This window comes from Anopheles stephensi, chromosome X (assembly GCF_013141755.1).
Source record: "Anopheles stephensi strain Indian chromosome X, UCI_ANSTEP_V1.0, whole genome shotgun sequence".
NCBI lineage: Eukaryota > Metazoa > Arthropoda > Insecta > Diptera > Culicidae > Anopheles > Anopheles stephensi.
Window position 1 is genome coordinate 11,660,628 of NC_050201.1, and position 18,033 is coordinate 11,678,660.

The 18,033-nt window shown below is 49.7% G+C and overlaps 2 protein-coding genes across 2 annotated transcripts in view; both read right to left on the reverse strand.

Moving 5' to 3' along the window:
- LOC118507633 (transcription factor Sp9) overlaps nt 1-10,443 on the reverse strand; it is an 84,198-nt gene extending 73,755 nt beyond the window's left edge. Inside the window, exons 1-2 of the mRNA XM_036046435.1 lie at nt 9,904-10,443; nt 8,766-9,788 (exon numbers count right to left, since the gene is read on the reverse strand). Of these exons, the coding sequence (XP_035902328.1) occupies nt 8,766-8,816 (51 nt within the window). The 5' untranslated portion in view covers nt 8,817-9,788; nt 9,904-10,443. The remainder of the gene's footprint in view (nt 1-8,765; nt 9,789-9,903) is intronic.
- A 191-nt stretch (nt 10,444-10,634) lies between these two features.
- Nucleotides 10,635-17,526, reverse strand: LOC118507617 (transcription factor btd). Its single transcript, XM_036046337.1, has 3 exons — nt 14,698-17,526; nt 14,260-14,615; nt 10,635-14,086 (listed from the first exon to the last, which is right to left on the reverse strand). The coding sequence occupies exons 1-3, from the start codon at nt 14,767-14,769 to the stop codon at nt 12,007-12,009; spliced, it is 2,508 nt and encodes an 835-aa protein (XP_035902230.1). The 5' UTR covers nt 14,770-17,526; the 3' UTR covers nt 10,635-12,006.
- Between the last annotated feature and the right edge of the window lie 507 nt (nt 17,527-18,033).

An 18,033-nucleotide genomic window follows, 5' to 3' on the forward strand; every position in this document is an offset into this window, starting at 1 on the left:
TAGAGTAACGGACCGTCCGCGGGTCCGAGTAGATGAAAATCTGACTGGAGTGAGGTAGAGCAGAAGAAGAAGAAACAAAAAAGTGCACATACACGCACAAACGATAGTTGCTGGCTGGCTTTTCTGGGTCCGGACGAAAAACTTCCCGACGTCGCCCGGAGCTTGACTTGGGCTTTCGGGTTGCCTTTTTTTCTTTCTTTTTTTTTTGGTTGCTTCTCCTTCTCCTGGACCATTAATCAAACTGCTGATATTGCAAGAGGCTCCTCTTCATTTCGGCGCTTTGGTGGCCATTTATCGGAACGGGTGAACCGCAAAAATGACCCCCAGTGTACCGCGCCATTGACGTTTTGGGCCATTTTCCTAACCATTTCCTTGTTTTGTGTGTTTGGATTTTGATCTTTTTTTTCGTGCTTTTTGGTTTTGTTTGGTGATGAGTGGCGGCTTTAGCGGCGACGTTCCAGTTCGCGAGCTCCGTGTGCTAAATCGAGGCAGGACGTACCCTTTTCGGCCTGGTCCGAGATGGGCACATTAGGCTTGGGCTAGTAATTATGCCTTCTGACCGGGGAGAGACGCGGGATTGAATGCATCTCTGAGTGCTAGTGAGCTCAGCTAGAGATTTGAGTTCAGTTGCCGCAGGTGGCTGTGACTCTTACCGCCTTGCTAATGTACTGCTAGAAATGCAACATCAGTATCACCAGGAAAAGGAATATCTTGAAGTTGGGAAGACTCCCAAATGAATTTAAATATCTGAGTCAAATCTAGAATATATCCGGATTTCGCCGAACCTACCACCAAGAGATTCTCCAAGAAACGAGCAAATTCCAGAGTTCCAAGAATACCTCAAAGCAATGTCAACGGATCGAAACCAACTGCAGAAAGAAAGGCATTGTATCAATAAGTATCACCAGCTTAACAAGCACACCATTAACGTGTCCAGAATCACATAATGACAGCGTTGGTAGGTGTCGCAAACTCATCGCCAGCGGCCAAACCCAACTATCTCCATCCCTTGCAATTACGTATTTTATATCTTAACCATTCCGTCAGCTCCATCATCCACCATGACAGGATGCATACATCCGAAGCCTGCGTTGAGTTTACCCAGGATACGATTGGCGCCTCCCGCTGTTCCAATATTCCCTGACGGTACACGCTTCGGCTGCCGGCTGACGTAAGCCGGCACCGTTCAGAGGCGATGAAAAGAGGATCGTAAAGTAAACACAGCATCCGACCCACACACACACACACACAGACAAAAGATGGAGTTAAAACAGACCGCAGGACAACTACCGAGCATGACTCGGCAACTAGTGCGCGGTGTACGAATGCGTCCGAAAGTTCGGAGGTTAAGCTACCAAAGAGCGTCCGCGCGCGTACTGGCTGCTTGTGTGTGACTTTCTGCCCATAGGTGAGGCCTCCTCCCGTTCACCCCTCGGTTCGGCTTGGGACGGCATCGACGAACCCCTCAATAAAGGCCATTACGCATATACATATATGCGAAAGCCGAACGGGGGTACCCACGGAAAGGCAGCTCTTACGGCACACTCTTGTAATCTCATCCGATGAATCTTCAGAAATTGATCGGCGCGCACACCATCGATACGTGCGTCCCGGGGTGCCCGATGCTGGGAGGTGAACCCAACACCAGGCGGGAAGGGCGAGCGGGATGTGCGGCGGCATTCGAAATGCGATGATGACCGTAGATGACCAAGCTATTCGTGTACGGCTTTCCCGGAGCACCACCGATACCATGCACTTACTTGACAGGTTAGCGAAAAAGGGCATCAACCTGGACACTAGGTTGGCCCTCGGTACCGGCGAAGAAACAGCGGAAGAAAGCAAACGGGCGGCAAATCAAGGCAACGGTTTTCGGCCGGCGACGTGGACGTGGTCCCGGTGTGGCGCTAGCGATCTGACCGTTCGCCCGGGACGCCCTCCGGCTTCTAGCCTCCCTTGAGGTACCACAGTACCGGCCCCGGAGGCCCTGTAATTATTTATCAATTTGCTAGACCTAGATCCCAAGACCCCTTAGACATACACACACACACGCGCTCCGGTCTGAAGTCCTTTCGGCAACTCGACCAGTTGGGCCCGCGGGGCCAACCGTGGTTTGTGGTTGCTCCGTATACTCGGCCAACGATTTTTGAGGGAGAGTTTTTTTTTTTTGGGAAACCGTGGAACCGTGGGCTAGTTTCTAGCCGGTGTCCGAGCGACGATGAACTGGCAGTTTTTCCAAACGTTTCATCTTTTCCCTCCGAAGCGTTGCCGGACTTTGCCGCACACTCTAAGAAGCTGTTGTTGATGTTGCTGCCTCTGCTGCTGCTGCTGCTGCTGCTACTCGCTAGGTTTATGCTCGTTTAGGCGGCATGATGGGAGAAGCAAAAGGGACCCATCCTACCGAACGCCGCACCGTTCGCATTTCTATCCTAATTACGGGGCTTACGGAGCCGGAGCCCTGGCAAGTCGTGACTACTCTTTTACCCGGACCCGGGCCAGGCTCACCTCGCGCGCACACTGGCGCTCCGGCACGTCGGAGTTCTTGTTTTTGAACGTTTTTTGTTTCCTCCTTCTTCTTCTTTCCCATTTCGGTGATGCCCGCCACATTCGGTGGATTTACGAGGGCGCTGGCTGTTTAAGTGCTGCTGCTGCTGCTCCACATCGCTCCGGTAGTAGTAGATCGCAATCTCACACCGCACACTATCGATCGGTTTTGATCGGGATCCATTTGCTGAGGCCCCTCGTCGTGCACTTTGGGACCCACTTAAGCGCAGCCACCAGCACCTCACCCTTGGGTGTTGGTCGCACACTGCAGCCATCGGGCTACCGTGGTGGGGGGGGCGGCTCACCGTCGGGATCTTCTGCCGGGGAACGGCAGCCCAATCCATTAAACCCATAGCGTGGCGGTGGCTCATGACGGTGTGGGATGGGGGGGGGGGAGTGAGGAAGAACTGGTAGCGAAAACCGACCGTACCATCAACAAAACGATCTATCGATATTTCATAATGCGAGAAGTGAAGTCCGCGTGATCGATTCGGCGAACGATTTGGCGTTTTTTTTTTTTTTTTAGTAGCGGCGGCGCCAACTGCGCCATTGCTGTGTGGATGCTGCTCGCTGCCCTTTTTTTTTTGCTTTAAATTGGTGATGAGCCGCTGTTGATAAGGGCCGCAAAATGTTTCACTCGTTAAAATGTTGAACTTAATTGTGAAGCAACACCGTTGGGCTTGCGTTCTTAACAGCAGCTTAAATTGGAATTCTTTGCCTGGGTTTTGTTGCGAAGAGCTCATTGCTCGTTTGCTTTTTCAATTATTCTTGATCATTGTAGTGTAGAACAGAAAAAAATGAAGTCACTCTATAGAGCACTATATAGACTTCTTTCAGAGAAATTGAAGTTCTTACTACTACAATACAGTATCTTTAAAAGCACTTGTTTTATAGCACATAGCTCCAGGGATAGATATCCTCAAGAATCCGGACTACGTTTCCCACAACAATGAAGTAAGTAAGCATGAGAACCGAATGTCCTCGACGTTCAAGGATTTTATGGCCCAGTTGCTATCAACGTCAGTAGCTAACACAAAGTGACAAGTCCCAATGAACTGTCTTCTCACTGTGCAGGGCTATCAAGATTCGGGTTAAAGTCCAGGAAACCAGTTACAGGATGTAGAGAATATATGTCAACCTCAATTCTGAGGATGATTTCCTTGAGCACTCAAACACCATTTCTAACCTCCCTGAATGCCAATAAACTCAAATAATTAGTAGGGATCGAGTAAATCGAATTCCAGATTTGAACTTCTTGAAGAAATCCTCGGTCGCGGAGCGGCTCGGTGGTGGAGGAGATAACGGCACCGGTCTTCATACGACAGGACCGAGGTTCAAATCCCATCCGGATCCCAATCCCACTTGACTATCCAACTACGTGGTATTATGATGTCTAATAGGCCAGAAACGGCAGGCATGCCCTATGAGGTCGTTAGGCAAAAGAAGAAGAAGAAGAACAGACGTCCTCATTATCTTCTAGGAAAACATTCCTTAAGCATTAAAACACTTGTTCTAACTAGTCATCGGAGTTGTAGTTTTACTAGAAAATCCATGGAATCTGAATCAACTCCAAAAACTCCAACTCCAAAAACGATGGACTTTAGAGACCCTTGGTCGAAGGTTGTGCTGAGGGGTCTAGCGAAAATAGATGTGTTATCGTCATGTTCACATATGGTATCATGGAATCGTGCTTGGCTTGCATTGAGCTTCCCATAATATGTCAGCAAGAAGTTTTAACCCTTTTAACGAGGGTCTTTTACAGCAATGGATTAGGATTACTTTGATAATTCTGGAGAATTCTTCTTCTTCTTCTTTGGTCTAACCGACCTCTTACTCTTAGGCTTACTAGGACTTAATGATAATACCACATAGTTGGATAGTCTAAGTCCTCACTACGGACACGATCTGGATGGGATTTGAACCCCGGGTCCTGGTCGTATGAAGACCGGCGCCGTTGTCACCTCACCACCGGGTCGCCCTGGAGCATGAATTGATTATCTCGGAGCAATAGACATCATAATTATAAGTCCAGAGCAATTAAATTAATCATCCGAAGTGTCAGAGTATTGTCAGAAATTTATTTCAGAATCGAATTCGGAGAATATTTTCACTTTATCCTTTAAGAGGTGTTTGACGGAAATTCAAATATGCAATTTTTATAGAACATTAACAAAATTTGTCCACTCTCCTCCGTACGACATCCGGATTTGAACCTGAATAGATGAGAGCGAAACTTTGTGTGTGTCTTTTCCCCGCTGCGAGAGAGCAGGTGCGCTTACCAATTATGCTACCAACCCATCCCCAGCAAGGCCATGCTAGCAGGCAAACAAAAAGCGTGCACCTTATCAGTGTACGTCCCATCCCATACCGAAACGGTAGTTGGATTAAAACGAAAGCGCACGCATTCGCAGCCGTTCGCATCCATTCGTTACGGTTAGGCTACAGTTTAATAGTAGCGCCCCGTTTAAGCGGAGCACCGGAGAGGCGCACATTATAAAGGCATTGTAGTTAAATTAAAATTAAATTAATATTTCTTTTCAAATTAGCTTAAAACCGGGGCTCGGGTACGTGGAAGAGATCCATTACACAAACCTTAAGCTTGCTTTTAACTTTGCTGAGCTAGTTGGTTTTGTAGCTATCAACACGCAAAGATGATCCACCTGATCGCCGGAACGCAATCTCACCCCTTTTTCTTATGCTGTTGTTTTGTTTTTTGATGCATTTATTGCACTCTTATTTTCTTTTTTTTTTTGCTGCTGCTGCTGCTGCATTCATTGCCCATATATACACACACAAGCAGGCGAATGCGCGCGCGCGCGCACACCGACAGCCCGGGTAACGCTTAGCCGTTTTCGCCTGCAACCACTTAATTTTTATCATCACTTTCATTTCGTCACTTCGGTCCGAAATTGTACCCTATTGAATGGGATGCGCGCTGGCTGCCGCACTGGCAGCGATGTTGATTATTATACCACCCGATCATGTTATTGATGATGATGATGATCACGCTGATGATAGTGATACTGACGGGATGATTGTTATGTTTTTCCACAACATAAAGTAAAACAAAATAAACCATAAACGCTTTTGTCGTGGTTTTGACGGATGGTGAAGATGAATGGTATCAGCCCACGGGAGGGGCAGCAAGGGAGAGAGAAAGAGCGAGAAAGGGAGCTGCGATGAGGCATATGAATGAATGTGCGGTGAGGCCTCCAGTCAGGCACTTGTGCACTTGCAACTTACACGCCACTGTGTCTGTGTATTAGGGGAGCAGGGGGGGGTGGGAGGCGCGAGCCCGGGTGTGTGCCTCGCTGTGGTTTTTTTTTATAAATTTATTTTATTTTACTTTCTGCTCGCTTTCCCCTGCACGTTCCTACAATGTTTAGCGCTCATTATCGTTTGGCCGAAGGTTTTAATCAAGCCATCCATCTTCGGCTCAATCAACGCCTAGGCACCGGGCCAGTGTAATTGCTGTTAAAGCTAATCGGTAACTAGTGTTGAATTATTTTTATGTTTTTCGTTTTGCGTTTTCCGCCAAAAGATGGGAAAAGGAGGAAGCGAGCGTACGCGTTCTTGACGCGTTTTGACAGTATTTTCCCAGGGTAAATAAATGCAAGCGTCCCCATGTTTAACACAATGTGCCTTTCGCGAGAACAAACAGTGTTGTTCGGGTCATAAAACAAGTGTCTACATGTTTAGAACAATAAGCGATTTTAACGTACAGAACAAGTCAGAATTGCGGCTTCGAAGGGTGCGTCAGTTTTGAAGAGAGTCCGCGTGCCTGCGAAGCTTATGTGAGTACTGGGACTATAAATGCTCTATAAAGTCCCAGTTTCCCAGGCTGGAGTCACTACTCAATCGTATACGTCTAGTTTTACAAACACTGTATGGTATTTGACAGTGGAGGTCTTCTTCTTCTTACTTGGCCTAAAGACCTCTTAAGGTCATCCTGCCATGTTTGGCTTACTAGACTTATTGATACCGCATATTTGGATACAAAGTCCTCACTATGTGGGGAAGGGCCCAGATGAGATTTAAACCCAGGTCCTGCCTCTACCACCGACACACCCCAAAGTCGTGCCCGGTGTGGGCCACAGTTGAAGTCGTGCAATCAAATTGTCAGCCGATCTCATCTGTCAAATTTCATAAAAAGTTTGAACGACTAGTCGTATACGACTGAGCAATAACTTCACCCTTACGGCGAATCTAGGTTACCCGCGGCAATCCTCAGCGATAGTTTGTTTCTTTGGCTGGCCAGCTAACATACTAGGTAAGTTGTTTTTAGATTCTCGACTTCGACAAATATCTCCGCTCCAAATACCAGTCGCGAAAGACGAAGCTGGGGATGGGAGCTCAAATCCCATCAGGACCGTTCCTCCATAGTGAGGACTGACTATCCAGCTATGCGGTACCCATAAGTCTAATAAAATCTGACCAGAAATGGCAGGCATGACCTCAAGAGGTCGTTAGGCCTCTCAAACATGGACTCTTGGACATGGAGTCCTGGAGCGATAGAACCCGCGTTCTTGAGGAAGATGCTCAGAAAAATATTTGGGCTTAATATGTAGAAGGACAATGGCCACTAAAAGGACAAGTTCTATGAGCTGCATTGTGCGGCGAATTAGACTCTTCTTTCTTCCCAGAGGGTTGGTCATGTAATGCGAAAGGCACCGAACGATCTAAATCGTTAAGTCCTTTCAGGGCGTCTACATCGGTCAAAAATACCAACCAAAACTGTATATTGAACTGTAATTTTGGTTGAAGTCTGTGGCCGCTTGCTTTATAACCTGGACAATACAGTAGAGACAGGAGACCCCCGATCCAAAGCAAATCAATGTTGTCAATCTGTGCAAATAAACAGTAGTTATCTGTCCATAAACAATAAACACAATAGCAAAAAAAATATAAAACTCCGATTATTACCCACCAAGCTGCCAAATCGCCGGTTAAGATAACCTCCAACTATTGTATCTTTAACGGCAAATGAAGCATTGGCCGTTAAGAGAAAGATGGCCAGCCCAGAATCAGCTCAGATGCTGCGAACTCCGTGTCCCGGGTATGACAGTGCTTTTACTGGTGATAACAATCTGTTTCTTTTTCCAATCATCATCCACCACGTTACTGTCTGCCCATCAAGAGATGCCATTTTTTTTTTTTCTTCTGTTCATCGTTGTTGCCCTGTTCTGCCAGTAATTTTCACAAAACTCAGCATCTCGTGCTCGCTTTTCCCGCCGACCAGACGCGCCTTCGGTACGCGAAAGTAACGACACAACGGCGAGTAAGGGGGAAAACAGAGAAAAAACTGGGAGTGAATTTAATTTCATTCGGTACACGGGTTTCATTTTTATGGATTTTTTATCTCCCCATTTGCCGATGTTGCAGTGTGAAGTTTACGAGGGCCTCCGCCAAGAAGTGTGGTGCACCACACACACCGGGTGGTAGTTTTTGTTGTTGCTTTTCTCCCCCTGCTGGTTGGAAAAGGGGGAGAAAAGTCAAAATACGGGACTAAAAGCGGCACCGCGCGCAATTTGAAACCCTAAACGATGGGCTGATGTCGTCTTTGTAACTTGGGGAAAAAAATCTTGGAGAACCCTCCGTACTCGGGCGTGTGGAGCAATGGAGGCGAGGTGGTACACAACTAATTTTCACTTGCTGTGCGTGCGCTTATTGCCTGCGCTGATTACGTTTCGATACAGAGAGGACAAGAGAGAGAGTGAGATAGAGAGAGAGAGAGAGAGAGAGAAAGCCCAAGAACCAACGAAATTAAAGTTCATGTTTTCGGTGTAACTGCACAACCGTGATGTTGAGTTGATGAGAATTTCGTTGGAGACTGGATCGCCGCCAAGAGTGTAATGAGACCCCGTGGAGTTTGTGGCGGCGGCAGATTGACACTTGCCGATGACACTTCAAAATGTGGGCCACACAGGTACGGGGGCAGAATTAATCACCCGGGACCACACTCGGCAGCGGACACACGATCGCGGAAGATATTGTGAACGATCTCCGCTTGCTTCCGTTCGCGACGGAAATAGCATGTCCGCGGGAAATGATCTTGTTGAAACACTCTGAGGACCACCGGGACAACTTTGAGCATCGGTTAGTGGAGCAGTGCGAAACATTTAGCACGACCGCATCGTCGTGACGGGAGTATGATCGCGCGCTACTTGGGTGGTAGTGGTATCATGTTGCAGTAGATAGATGCATGTAAGGAGAGGAAGACTTACCGTGAACATATCTTCGTTGTAGTAGAAATGGCGTGGATCGTGTCGCTCCATTTTTTTTCCCCCGCCCCGTCAAGCACCAGCTAATCACGACTTGGAACACACCTTGAACACCAAGCGTCACCAAGCACTTCACACACTTCACGCACACCACGTTCTGCGATACTTCAATACTCCCGGACAATAGTTTCAAACTTGTGCGACCTACTCACAGACAGCCTAATCGATGACAGCCGTATAATGTGGCAAAGGATAACCGCCAGGACTTCATTGTGTATCTAGTGTTTGTAAGCGAGCTCACACAAACATCACTGACTGCTGCTCCTTCACCCGGACCGCGGCCACTATTCACGGTGCAATGTTGCACTGCCCACTATTAAGCAACGCTCCGTTGTACTGACACTAGGGTGGCTGGCAGACGTCAGCAGGGTGCATGGGTACCGGCGGTTCGCAGGGGTCCGCTTATTTAGCAGCATGAGTCTTCAAAAAGCGCCACCAACAACGGCCGGGACGCCTATCCTAGACACGGTGCGCATACTTTGATGGACGTGGACACGGTTGATGGACGATGGCAGCCATGGACAGGATCGCTTGGCGAGGATCTCTGCCGGAGCTCCGGACAAACAGCGCAGGCAACAGGGACTCTGGTACCCCTCTTTCGGGCAGCAGCGTTGCAACGTACACGCCCGATAGTTTTTGTATCCGAGCGCCAACTAATGGTGCTTTGTTTCGCCATTACCCCGGGTGCCTCTACCCGAAAAAAGCCGCGTAACGCGTGAGCATCATCGATCGGCGCTAGGAGGAGAACAACGGAAGAAAAACGGCTAGACCCTTTCCAAAACCCGCGTGTGTAGGCGTGGTAGAGAACCGCGCTCCAAAAGCAAACCCCCGTTGCCTTCACACGCTCGCGGAACCGGCGTAATCCCGGGTGGTGTGATCTGCTGCTACTGCTGCTGCCGTTTGCCAATGACCGGGGGGAGTCGAGCTGTCGGCGTTGCTACGTCCTCTGCGGTGAGTGCGAGCGAGCTAGTAGTGATTGGCGTACCAGAGAACCAACACGAAATCCCACGAAGAAAAAAAATCCCAATCCACGATCAATATTTGGATATCGAAGTCCTAGGCACTAGGGTCGGTACCTTACCTTTACTTCAGGAACACAGGCACAGCACAGCTCGCAGAGACACTGCACAGAGATTTGGTCTGGCGGACGCGCACCTTTTAGTGGCTCGATTCCTATCGTTCGAGCGCGTCCGACACGACTGTGTCGTCAGCGGGATCGTCAGCGGGCACGCAACAGTCAGTGTTCGCTGCGAAAAAAAAAGAACAAAAGTAAACAAATAAATATTTAATAAAGCCACAGCCGCATCATATCGAGAGCACCGGGTGGTGCCGCCGTACCCGCGCACTGCAATTGGCACAGCCGGCAGCGCCGACAGTCCGACGACCGATCATTTGAAATGGTAAACACCCGCCCGATACGGTTTGACTGACTCCGAAGAAGTTGGGCATGAAAAATGTATCAACTCCAAATCTCTTGATGGTGATCCCCGCACAACGTTCCGCGTTTCGTCCAACCGATACAGCGGGCGGCGCGTCATTCGATGCATTAATTCTGCGGTGCGGATTGTCGCCACGTTTTGATGGTGACTCTTGTTGGAGGGGCAGCAGATGTCAGACCGTGTCCAAACTGTGTTTCCCTTTAATATCTTGAAGTTCGTTACCTTATCATCAGCCACACAGCGAGATGAACGTCACCCATCAGGACCCATCATTAGTCACCACGAGCTGTTCCTTGTTTAAAACTGGAGTTTCGGATAGTTCGAGATCCTCACGGGACGGGAGAGCTCATCAGCACAGCAACACCACGTTAGCTTCAGTTTCCATTGCGGTTTTGTGTAATTTATTTTCAATTGAGAGTATAATCATCGTAAAGTTATTGGTTCGTTGCAACCACGTTCTCGCTTACGTTTAGAAAGGTTGGGAAAGGTTCCATAAATATATGTCTACAGGATGTCTATATGTGTATATAGGCTTCGTACACCACTTCTTCGCACTTGTCTAAATATAACTGTTTGTTGTTGTTGTTTTTTGTATTATTGCTTATTCTGTACATTATTCAAATTCATGTTTTTTTTTTCTCGCCCTCTCCTCTTTAAACGAACCCGGTCATTCTCACGGCCCACGAAATGTCACCGGTTTCGACCATGTCCACGCGTCTTTGGAAAGCCTCAGAATATCTGAGCGTTTCTAAACTTCTAAATTTCCAGTTCACGGGGCACGAAAAAACAACAAAAAGAAAGCAGAGCTTTCACTATATTACTATCAGTTACTGGTGCATATTTTTTTAACCTCAAACCCGCTCAGAAAACAACACTTTGCCGACTATAAATGGAGTTTTATTGAACGAAGAAATTTTGCACTGAGATTTTATCGCATTGTTTGGTGAGTTTTCGGGGCCTTTTTCTGGGTAGCTTTTTGTTTGAATTTTAGCTAGCTTTTTTTTTTTTGCTAAAAAACCCGTCACTGTACAATTTTGTATTTACATTTTCATATTTTACACCGAGAAAGCTGACAGAAGCGCACGCTCGTAATGCGCTAATCAAGCGTGATTCTGTTGCGATTGTTTTTCCTTACACGTAGCCGGAGGAGATATACTGGAGGATACACTTGAGGCGGAAAACAGAATGTTTGCTTGTAGCTCGGCCAGCGATTTTATGCACTATTTGAACTATCTCCTTACGAAAACTGGGTCGTCATGCGGCTTCTAAGTACATCGAAACCGAGCATGCTCTGATCATTTACAGGTCTTTCACAGGTTTAAGTATGCATTACCGGTTGGCAAATAAAATGGTGTCCCTGAGCAGTTTTGTTACGACAGTCTTGGTTGACTTTATTCCGATCGAGAAGCCTGGCAAAACCCACAGCCAAGCAGAGCAGTGAGGGAGTTCTTGGCGGGCGCCATTTATTTTCTGACATTACATATAACATACTAACCGCTACTATAGCACATTTGAAGAACGATGGTAGCCTTCCGGATAATACAAACCACACAGGTCACGACCACACCCCGCAAGGACCACATATCTAATGTTAAATAATCTCTGAAGAAGTTGTTTGCCGCAAGGGCACATACAATCTCACTAGAACTCTATTCGCGTCAAAGACCACTCAACTATCACTCTGGCGCAATCACTGGCGGTTCGAAATTGTAAGGGGGAGCAACTGCAACTTCGTCTAGTGGGACTTACTTGAACAGTGCGTTCGTGGCGGTCGCACCGGCGTTCGCCTGCTGCGCTGTAAGGTTGAGCTGAAGTTGATGTTGAAGTTGTTGCTGCTGATGTTGCTGGTGGTGTTGCTGCTGCTGCTGCTGCTGTTGATTGAGAAGCTGTTGCTGCTGGTGCTGTTGGTGCTGATGGTGATGATGCTGCTGTTGTTGCTGTTGCTGATGCTGGTGGTGTTGATGCAGTGAGTAGTTGCTCATCATCATGTTGTAGGTGGAGGCCAAATGGGACGATGACGCCGACGTGGAGTTCGGTACGCCGGCCGACGGATGCGTATGTTGGTGAGCCGTCCCGGACGGTTCCTGCTCGTAGGGTGAGATGCTTCCATAGGAGGCGGATGGCATCCCAACACCACCACCACCACCACCTCCACCACCGGCCTTGGCCATTGCCGCGTACGGATGGTACGGATGGTGGGATGGTGGATCGCTGGCGAGCGAATGGTACAGCGGGGCACCGTGAGGTAGTACGTGGTTGTTGAGGGTGTTGGTGTTGTTGTTGGTGCTGTTGCCGGCCCTGTTACCACTTTCGGCAACTGTTGCCGGGGCCGCTGCGGAGCTTTCGAGACGACTCCCACCGAGACCATGCCCGTTGGCATACTCCTCCAACTTTACCAAACTGTTGCTGAGCTCGACGATGGCACTACTGCTGCTACTACTGCTACTGCTGCTGGTGTTTGTCGTACTGTTGTTGTTATTGTTGTTGGTGGTGGTGCTGTTGCTGCTGCTACTACTGCTGCTACTACCGCCCGCATTACTTCCTCCGACGCGATGACTAACGGACGATTTTTCGCAACTCAGCGAGGTAGAAGACATGCCTGATAGGGTGGCGGCGTTCGTGCCACCACCTAGCCGCAGATTGTTTCCTCCATGATGGCTACTACCGTGACCGAAGTTCCCGCCGCTCACGTCACAGTAGCTCGGGAAGTGACCCTTCCCGGCCGGTGTGCCCGTGCCGACGTCGGCACTCGCCTGGAAGAAGGGACTCTGGAAGTATGACGCATGATGATGATGGTGATGATGGGCCGCCACGTGATGGTGATGATGGTGGTGGTAGTTCTGGTAGGCGGCAGCAGCTGCCGCAGCAGCGGCCGCTGCAGCAGCCGCCGCTGCTGTTGCCGAGGTTGGCGAGTTACCGGTCGGCGGTGGCGTCAGGACATTCAGTGCACCGGCCCCATACTCCGACTTGATCTCAGGTACGCGTATGTTGGCATTGATGTCCTCCAGCATGGTGGACGTTTGGCTGTGATGCTGGTGCTGCTGGTGCTGTTGAGGTGTGTGCTGCTGCTCGAGACTACTGTCACCCGCGGCGTCCTCCTCCCGACGTGACTCACCCCCATCCCTGGCGGACAGCTTCGGGCGCTTGGCCGTGGTTAGCTTGCTGAGCGACGCACCAGCCGGCAGCTTGCGCGACACCACAGGCGTTGACGTTTCGAGCGATTTTAGTTTCGTTTCCTCGCGTCGCATCTTCGCCTCCTCCAGCTTTTCCGACCGTTTCGCGATCTTCTTCGCTTTGTTTTCGTGCGTCTTCACGTGCTTGGCGAGATGGTCGCTGCGCATAAACTTCTTGCTACAGATCGTGCAGGTAAACCGTTTTTCGCCCGTGTGCGTACGGAAGTGACGCTGCAGCTCGTCGGAACGCGTAAACCGTTTGCCGCAGAACAGCCACTTACACTGGAACGGTCGTTCGCCCGTGTGCCAGCGAAGGTGCGCCTTCAGGTGACTCGTTTTGCCGTAAATCTTTTCGCATCCCGGTATGTGGCAGATGTGCTGCCGCTTGCCCTTCTCATCCGGACCGACGACCGGTGGCAGCCCGGACAACTCGTTGATGCAGTTCGGGCACGTGCAGCGTGCGCAACGGCGCTGTGCTTGCGTCTGGTGCGAGTACTCCTCCAGCTTGAGACCGTACGCGTCCGCACCGTGCCAGCCGGCCGCCGTTCCGTACATGGTTTCCTGCGCAAACCACGGACTGGTCATGCTGACGTTATTGTAGTAGCTGGCAGGACTGTACGACGCATACGACGGATAGTGCATGGCTTGAGGTCTACAGAGATAAGAGCCAGAAAATATAGCGGGCGAGAGAAGCACAGAAGCACAAAGAAAGTTCGTCAGAATCGCGATACAGAGATGTGTGACAGTTAATGTCAGAATTATGATTTTTGGAACACAGATAGAGAGAGAGAGAGAGAGACTAAAAGGACATTGATACCAACTTACCTTGCGGTCATCTCAAGCGCACCGGACTGCTGCACCATACCGAAACCGTACGATGCGGCCGCACTGGATGCGGCTGCTGCTGCCGCTGCGGCTGCCGTTACGTCGGGACTGGCAGTGTTGGAACCTCCACCACCGACCGGCCCACAGCCAGCGGTCCCGAGGGCGACGGCCGATCCGTGATTTCCGGGACCACCGACGGTACTGAAGCTACTGCTATTGCTGGCCGCACCGCTGGACGAGGCGATAGACTGCGTTGGTGACAGGCCAGCCGAACCTACGGACGCCACCGATCCAAGACTACTAACCGACGGTGGCTGTGGTGGATACTGATATGGCAGGATGTTTAACGCTGACAGCTGAACGTGGGAAGCGGACAGATGTACGAGAGTCTCTGTTAGCACCTAGAATTTATTGCATTAGAGATCCGGGAGGACTTACCTGACTCTGTGTTGTACCGTTGTTCCACTGGTGATTGTGATACTGCGTCATGAAACTAGGTGAAGCCATCATTTTGTGGCCGTTTTACACAGAGCGGGGATTCGCGAGGATATCGTATCCCGCCCCGTACAACACTTGCTATTTCTGAGGGTCCTCTTCCGCACGGGAGATTGCTCTGGGTGAGGGATCTCTTCTTTTTTCGGATTTTTTTTTAACTTGATTCTTAAGGATGGTTTACATCAAGCTCAGAGTTAACACTGTTGATCGGATCTCTACTGCAAGACACATACTTTTGCCATCAGTTCGCTCTAGTGATCACTGTTCCGGGGCACACACACACACTGTAACTTCTTTCTGCTTGCGCATGGATTATCCCGGCCTGGATACAATGTTTGATTTTGATTGTGGGTGGTGGGTACTTAAATCCTGCCGGAGGTCCTTCACTGTCATCAGGATCACATTAGCACACCGGTGACTCAATTTTTTTTTTTTGCTTTATGCTTCACAGGACTCACGGAGCACACATACGCACACAATTGCACAGGTACATCGAAGCACATCCGCACACACGTGTCGCGCACTAGTTAGGCGGCGATCACAAAACCCGGAACCGGAACTGGAGCACGACGCGGACGGAAGCATACACACATGGGGCACACACAACATAACCAAAACAGAAGCAACAAAAAAAAATCCAAAACCCGAAGCAAATCGAAGTTTCGAAGCGCCCCACACGGGGTGGGCGAAGATTTGCACACCCAAAACTTCCGACGACACAAGGGTTTGCTGATGGCTGCTGCCCGGTTTGGAGCGCTGGTGCGATATTTTGTGACCTGCCTCGCGGAGCGGTTGAAGCCGAAATTAACCACTTCTAAACACTATTATTAAGGCCTCACTGAACGGCGTTCATTAGTTGCTGCTGCTGCTGCTGCTGCTGCTGCTGCTGCCGGTACCCTCTCGCACGGTCTCGCTTTCACGCTTGCCTTCTCTGTCACGCTGCTCATCCCGCGATCTCGCTGCCACGCTCACAGAGCGTCCCCGTTTTCACCCCTCTCACTCCTTCTCACACACACACACACACGCACAGGCCTGCGTTGCCTACTCTTTCACTCTTCTGACTGGAGTGTCGCGCTCTCCCTCTCTTGCTCTCGCACACACTTGGTTGGCTTTTGGTGTGTGGCCAGCCGAGAGTTCGGCAACGCTTCGGGTACGGCTTCGTGCGTGCCGCGCGTACTTCCCTTGTAAATCCTGCCCGCGTCCTACGCGTCTTCTATCTCTTTCTGACAAACCGTACACACACACATACACACACTTTGGGGATGCGTGCCCGTATGTTGTACACACCTTTTTTTTTACCCTCCTTGCCACGGGTCTTTCGGCTCTGCTCTGGCTCCGTGTGTGAAGGAGAAGATGCACGGATTTTATGCTGGCTTTGCCTTTGCCAGATTGGAGCTGGTGTTGTTGTTGGTTTCGACGGTGTTAGTGCCGCCGTACCAGCCCAAAACAAAAATCAACACCTCCTCCTTCTTATGGGGAAGGGGAGCACCACAGGCGTTTGGAGCGCGTTGAAAGCGCGATGCACACGCATGCACTTCGCTTCGGAATCTCACGCACACGCACACGGGTGGAGATCCTTTGACACTGTTGTGTTGTTCGCCGGGGGAGTCCTTCAGTACGATCGGCAAGGTGATGCGCGGGTATCGATCGGCGCTTATCAGAATTCGGAATACTCGCACACACCTACAGGCACACAATGTCACGGAGGATAACACAACACGTACCGGGAACGGTCTTTTGATAGTTGAGTTGATAATCGGTGATCGTTGTTGACAGCGGATTAAACGGGAGCTTGCTGAATTATGCACTTCACGTAGCAATTCCTGGGTAATCTAACCGTTATCTTCCTTTTCTTCACGATCTTAGACTCAGCTATATCGTTATCCTTGTTTTTTTTCTTGTTTCACCTTACACCGATTTCACCAAGACTTCACGTGAAAAACATTGCTCCTCTTATCACTTTGTTCCACCTCTTCAATTTCTTCTTCCTTTTTTCACAAAATCCTGCCCCGTGTAGTTAGCCCAACAGTAGTAGTAGTAGTAGTAGTAGTGCCTGTTGACTCAGTATCTACCTTGCTGCAGGCTTTCTCGCTTTCGCGTGCCGTGATCGTCGTTGAGCACAGTGAGTGTGTGTGTTTACTCTTTCCTGCCCAGCGGAGCCCAGATGATGCTCAGCGATTTTGATTTTTTTTTTTGTTGGGGAGCACCCAGACCAGAAAGGAGAGGAACAGAACAAGGTGGCAAGGTATACAGTGGAAACGGAAACCACGCCACAAGCCCAAGGACGGTGCGTCGTATATGTGTTTGAATGGCAAGCAACTGGCAAGCGAAACCAACGACGGGCACGTTTCGACTAATTATAGGTTTGCTAGCGTAAAACGCTTTTCTCATCCGGCTGACGAATTTCGACTGAGGAATGGGTTCGGGATTTGGGATTTTTTCGTGTATTTTTTTTTTTGTTTGTTTCGTGTTTTATTTTGCTTTTCCTTCGCTTTCGGTTGCTGAAAGTCTGCTACGGTCGCGGTAGGGGAAGCGAGACAACGTGACACACACACACAGCAGCAGCAGTGAGATATGCGTATGCTCGAGATGTGTACAGGGATATCGTTTTATCCGGTGCAGCTAGCCCGGGCCGATCGGTTGTGTGTGAGCAAGAGCGAGAGCGAACGATCCGTTGCGCTGGTGAGATACGAACCGCACCGACGGAGGAAAGACAGAGAAAGGCTGGCTGGCGTGAACTGGCCGTCTCGCACCGCACTCTTCTATTGCGCTCGCCGTGAATCCCCACGGGCCAAAGGGAAAAGGGACGGCAATTATCTGCCATGGTCTCTCGTGGCCACGGATAAGACTAGGCTAAGAAGGTGCTACGTGCGTAACGGGCTAGAGCGAGACGGGCAACCTTTTTGTCTAGCCGTTTTGCAAGGGGACAGAACTAATTTTCTAAGCCCACAAGATCACACCGTAATTCTCTCTCGCTCTCACGGTCTTTCTCTCTCTCTCTCTTTCTTGCTCTAACAGTGTCACAAAATTCAACCAACAAAATAGCACACAATTTCGTAGCAGAATCGAAGGATAACCGCGAACACGCTCGTACAGCATCCCGATTCGTGAGGACCAGACAGGTCCTGCGAACGGTTCCACGGTACGTATAGCCTCAGTTCATATTGCTCCAACAACATTGGAGTGGCCTTGCCAGCGCGAATGCAACCGCGTACTGCGAGTGTGTATGTGTGTGTCTGATCCACTGTGCGTGCGCTAATGCACGGGCCCAATCGCGCA

What these genes read in the sequence shown, in the direction of transcription:
- LOC118507617 (XM_036046337.1), bottom strand. Translation starts at nt 14,769, where the DNA reads ATGATGGCTTCACCTAGTTTCATGACGCAGTATCACAATCACCAGTGG. An exon ending in ACGGTACAACACAGAGTCAG is followed by an intron (nt 14,616 to 14,697) that starts GTAAGTCCTCCC and finishes TCCCACGTTCAG; the next exon opens with CTGTCAGCGTTAAACATCCT. An exon ending in GCGCTTGAGATGACCGCAAG is followed by an intron (nt 14,087 to 14,259) that starts GTAAGTTGGTAT and finishes TTATCTCTGTAG; the next exon opens with ACCTCAAGCCATGCACTATC.